This window comes from Lineus longissimus, chromosome 1 (genome assembly GCF_910592395.1).
Source record: "Lineus longissimus chromosome 1, tnLinLong1.2, whole genome shotgun sequence".
NCBI lineage: Eukaryota > Metazoa > Nemertea > Pilidiophora > Heteronemertea > Lineidae > Lineus > Lineus longissimus.
Window position 1 is genome coordinate 17,314,973 of NC_088308.1, and position 6,000 is coordinate 17,320,972.

Consider the following 6,000-nt stretch of genomic DNA (forward strand, 5'->3'; position numbering starts at 1 on the left):
CAGCTCCTGTCCCAGAAGAATTCAAAATCTAGGAAGAGATTAAAGATTGTACTTTAGAGGATGTAGCGTGAGTGTAGCCTACACACTCTTCTCGGGAAGTTACGACAAGATTAAACACATTAGGATTTAGAACACAGTATTTTTTTCCAAAAGGACACTAATCTTTCACCTTGGGTGAAAAGCATTATGCCAGGGATTCTAACTCTTTGGGAGAGCTAAACATCTCAACTGACACAAGTTCCGAAGTCATACTCTCGGGGACTCAAAGGCTCTCACAATGACACTTCAACTTTTACCATTCACCCAATTAGGGGCATAGCATTGGATTCATATTATTGTTAGTCATATCATCAAATGAGAATACAACTGCAAGAGATGACTTTACATTGAAGGCAAATGTACCAGTAATTTATGTACAAATAGTAGCATTTCATAGTAAAATTGAAAAAAATCTCACTCAACCCTGGATGTGATGTCATCATGCTTTAAATCGAATCCTATTGGTGATAAAAATTCTGTGCAATCCAGGTTCCAGATATTGGAATACGATGCGACTGATAGTACTATGCTACCACTGTTTTTTCAACCGTCTATTTGCATTTGTGCTGCCATTTGATTGGATAACAGACTACTACGTTTCGCCTTGGGGTTAACGTCTGATTCATTGTCGCTTTCAACTTATCGGAATCGAAGAAATTACCCGATCCGTGTCACCTGGGATTTGTAAACAGTTGTGTAATTATAGTCTCGACAAGTGCAAGTTTGCCAATGTTGTAAGGTGTGCAATGTTCTGATGTTTGATAGCCCGATATTAAAATATGTTCTCATATGAATGTATTTGTATAAATCACCTATACCCTATTATTTAAGTCACTTGATCAAAATTATTTTCAGTTTGAGATTCATGTTACGGTACCTTTATTCTAATCACACTGAAAGATTGAAAACAATATTTTTTCTCCTCAAAATGCATACATGTATATGATATTTTCTAACCCAACTGGTGACCTAGTGCTCTTTCCATCCATCGATTCACCAAAGTCTCAAGTGAACGAAAAAGATTACAAAACCACAACAGTAATACGACCGCCTACGATACTTGCCCCAAATTCACCCGATCTACTTTATTTATATCATGGAACAAGCCCAAAGCAAACCAAATGTTTATTTTGGGAAATTTCTCAATCCAGTGTCGTGTTATGGTAACGAACCACTGATCGGTATCCCCCGCACCAGACTTCCTTCCACCCAATTAGGTAACACTAAATGAAAGTAAATGTTGCCTCAGTATGAATGGGCTAGCAGCGTCACAGCGCTAGCCCATGCGCTAGCCCAGCTTCGATAGCCGATATCATTAGAGCAAAATTCGTCATTATAAATTTGTTACATCAGCTTGTTAGTTATATCAACTGTCAGTCCAGCAATTATTACTATAAACAACTCCTTTAATTAGCTTGACTAAATGCGAGGTTAACATTATGTATTATTTATAGATGAATGGTGTAAGAAGGTACCAAAAGTAGATGTATAATACAGTCTTCAATTTTCCAGAAGTTATAACACAAGCACAGACTGTTTGACCCATTTTTGACATGTCATATTCAACCTCTCCAGAGTCTTGCCCACACCACAAAAATACACCAATTTGGCATATTCAGAAAAATCTGAGAGTTCAATGATGCATAAAGATTTGACACAATTTAAAAAAAATCCCATCAAATTTTATAATGGAATGAAAGTGCACTTTTTAAAGCATCCTTCTTATTTTATACACGTCAATGGGTTGGTTTGCTCTACAATAGTTTGGGTATCAAAGCTATATCATTATACTCCGCCCATGGAGAAATTAAACCATTTTTCCTTTTGAAAGGACTATTGGCAACGTGTCATGAACATAATCTTCTCTGGCTAATCTGTCTTGTTATGACAGCAGGAAAACACCACACAACCAATGGAAGTGCTCTTAGGCTATAAACAATAAGAGAACATTGTTGAAACCACCATAAGTTTTGGTCTATTTCAACTCTGTTTTTGCTTCTATAAGAGAACATTGTTGTAACCACCATAAGCTTTTGCTCTATTTCATACATACTTCATTTTCGCTTCTATAAGAGAATATTGCTGAAACCACCATAAGCTTTTGCTCTATTTTATACATACTTCATTTTCGCTTCTATAAGGCACCTATTCCATAGAGCTATACCCTATACTATACTATACGAGAACAATAGTTTCATGGTCATGCACCCTTTGTGAAGCCATTGTTCGCGTATAGTGTAGTACACCGTATAGCTCTATGGAATAGGTGCCTTAGAGAACATTGTTGAAACCACCATAAGCTTTTGCTCTATTTCATATATACTTCATTTTCGCTTCTATAAGAGAACATTGTTGAAACCACCATAAGCTTTTGCTCTATTTCATATATACTTCATTTTCGCTTCTATAAGAGAACATTGTTGAAACCACCATAAGCTTTTGCTCTATTTCATACATACTTCATTTTCGCTTCTATAAGAGAACATTGTTGAAACCACCATAAGCTTTTGCTCTATTTCATATATACTCTGTTTTTGCTTCTATAAGAGAACATTGTTGAAACCACCATAAGCTTTTGCTCTATTTCATATACTCTGTTTTCGTTTCTATAAGAGAACATTGTTGAAACCACCATAAGCTTTTGCTCTATTTCATATATTCTTCATTTTCGCTTCTATAAGAGAACATTGTTGAAACCACCATAAGCTTTTGCTCTATTTCATATACTCTGTTTTCGTTTCTATAAGAGAACATTGTTGAAACCACCATAAGCTTTTGCTCTATTTCATATGTACATGTACTCCGTTCTCACTTCTATCAGGTCAGAGGATGAACCTGGTGAACATCATTAGTGCTGGCCTGGAATTATCTCAAGACACTCTTCCTTAAAGGGTTAATATGCCTCAAATCTGAGATGCTACACTTGACATGCAAAAGAGGTAAAGTCTTCTGATGATTCGCAGGCATGTAAGGGCTAATTATTGCATGCTACACAAGGAATGCATGGGGGTGCTGGTTGTCAATTAAGCATTGATTTTTTGGCAAGTTTGATTGGCAAATCAATTACAAAATCCCATTAAGTGGATATCAATTTTCAAAAAATGCTCTGATAGAAGGAAGATATTGGCGTTGCTATCAACTGTTATCAGGCTTCTTAAAGGGCTGAGGTTATGTTAAGAAAAAGTACACTGTACTAGTCATAAGAAATCATCCTCCCATAGTAGGCCTTTTGATTGTTTCCAAAGTGCACTCACTTTGATTGAGTGTATTTTAGGAACAATACAAAGGCCTGTTATAGGAGGATGTAAACACACTCTCAACTTTTCTCATGAAACTGAACTTACATATTCCTGATGCTAAAACAAAGCGCCAGCATAATGTTTCACAAAGCGAAGGAAATTACATATGACCAGGACTGTACAATGAATAAGTAGAAATGGGGGGGGGGGGGTAGCATTACTCCACCATCTTCAAATTTTACATAGTTGATCAGAATATACTTTAGCCTGGGGTCATTTTTTGAAGCAGCATAAAATGTTACCTATTGGCTTGGAGGGAGCTAGTTAGGTATTGCATGAGAAAGGCTTCAGGGCCGACCAGTTGTTGGGGCAGTTATGCATAAGAAAGAGTTGTTGCTTAAGCCAGGATCTGCAGTAGACTTGAAGTCTATGATGGAGATGATGAGTGAAGTATGCCCGTAGTCATAGACTTCTGGCCTACAATAGTCCTGGTTAAAATACCAGCTAATTAACTTAAGTTAATTAGCACACTGAATTAGCAAGCTAGTTTTAGAGGGTGATAGGCAGTGTAGATCTATAGTTAGACCTAACAAACATAACAAATGTTTCAGTCCCCTTAAAGGGAGGTAATGAAAGATAACACCATAGAGCTCCGATAACTCCTCCTTTAAGATTTGCCAGAAGACAGGAAATAATGATAAACTTTATGAATTCATAATTCAGCCTAACATATGTTAGCCTGCACTTAAATTTCACAATGTTTCAAATAAAAATAGATTAACTTTTTTTCAATGCTCTAGCAACTGCCAGTATGACAAGAAAATATTGAGGCACACAACATTAATCTTTCTAATCTCAATGTAACTGTCAATCAATCACAAATAGCAAATAGTGCAAATATCAGAGGATTTATGATAGAATATTTTGCTTAAAATCAGCAAAAGAATCAGATATTTTGCATATCTTTATACTACACACCAGGCATACCATTTCTCCTCATTGGAAGAAAGTGTCATGTCATGATGAATTGAAATTATTTATTTTAAATATCATGAACCAAAAATACCACATGAGGACTCAAGACCTATACATATTCCTCAACCCAACAATATATTTTAAAGCCTTACAAGCTATGGCCCCTTTAAATAGAGAAAGCTTGGGACTGATGTTTTATGAAGGCTGATGACGATATCTACCTTGCCATATATATCTATTGAAGACAGGTTGGGTTAACATTACAACTATGTGGCATACTTTTATTGTGTTTTCCACACATTCACACCAATAGCATTGAATCAAGATATCTATAGTGCTTTTATATACCACAGAAATGCATTAAAAGTAGGCCTATTCGTGAAAAACATGCCTGGACTAATGTCTTTTTGATAAAGCCTGAAGCACACGCATACATAAAACTGTCAGGCTTTCGCGCTTTGAATTAATAGTTAGAGGCCCAATTCTCTGACCACGCGCCCGCCTTGCCTTTAGTGGAATCATCTACCTTCAAGGAAAGACCTTGCTTTTGCATCAAAGTGGACCAAGGCTTGCACAAAACGTGATTTCCCAACAGGAAAACAAATTACATGTCGTTAGCAGACGACGCCATGCGTGAATTCGGCGTTATGGAAGACAACATCGCGCAAGAGACGCGCGTCGTCTGCTACCGGAGATTCCCGCGCTTTTCTAGAGCGGTATCCAAGGAGCCTGATAAACCACAAATATAAGACGTATCGTTGTATAGATAAAGAGAAATATCGTGAAATATGAAATGAAGAGGAAGACTCACCACAATTCTTGCATAATATCCCCCGAACTTGTCGGAGCGTTTTCTTGCTAGACTCGACCGGTAAACTTGCATGTTTATAAAAATCTTTGTCCCGCGTCGGTCGTAGGAAGAACACATATTTTAATCCTTCAGTCACTCCAATTAAACACTGTTCCTTATCCAACGGTCCGAACTCCCCTATCCGAATACTTTCTAGCACCCGTCGTCTGGTATTTGAATTTAAACTTCCTTTGAAAATTTTCGAGACTAAAACTGAAACGTTGTATCGGGGATTGGCCCGGTTTTCGTATTTGATGTCCACTGTACCCTCAGCGACAAGGTCCGACAGAAGCGCTCGAGATCTTATATCCTCAAAGTCAGATCCGCATATCTTGCAGAATGCTGCTTGCATGCTCCAAAGTAGGAGCAAGACATTCACTAAATGTTTCACGTGTTTTGTATCCATGATCGTGACAGTTCAAGTTGGAATCACGGCTGGAATCGGTTCGCGCTCCGACCACATGGCTATTCAATGCACGTCTGACGGCTGATCGCTAAGCGCGGGAGAGAGGTAAAGGGAGGTGGTGACGTCACTTCGCGTCAAACCAGCGCACTCGGAATCAATGACATCCAAATTTGGTCATTTTACACACGTGTAACATTTATTTAATTCACTTCCTGTCTATATCCAATCGTAACTCTGTCATCTCAAGCAACCAAACCACCTTTTCTCCAATCCGCACATGGCACATACGTCAGACTGTCCCCGACGCCTGGCCGTTAGATTCACAAGGTTTGTAGAAGGGCTTGTAGAAGGCCTTCCTTCCTTCTACAATCGCTTACAATCCTGGACATTTCAATCAAGTTTAGGAATTTTTAAATAAAATTCAGTTCATATCGGTTTAGTAAAGCGCAAAATATGATCGGTTGTCTTGGTAACAAAAGCCATCAACTTAT

The 6,000-nt window shown here is 37.9% G+C and overlaps 1 protein-coding gene across 6 annotated transcripts in view; it reads right to left on the minus strand.

The window, feature by feature from the left end:
• The window catches only part of LOC135489190 (pro-neuregulin-1, membrane-bound isoform-like), a 101,531-nt gene extending 95,964 nt beyond the window's left edge, over nt 1-5,567 (minus strand). For all 6 annotated transcript variants that reach the window (XM_064774454.1, XM_064774437.1, XM_064774463.1 and 3 more), the window contains exon 1: nt 5,065-5,567. In XM_064774454.1, coding sequence (XP_064630524.1) covers nt 5,065-5,509 — 445 coding nt within the window. In that variant the 5' untranslated portion in view covers nt 5,510-5,567. The remainder of the gene's footprint in view (nt 1-5,064) is intronic.
• Between the last annotated feature and the right edge of the window lie 433 nt (nt 5,568-6,000).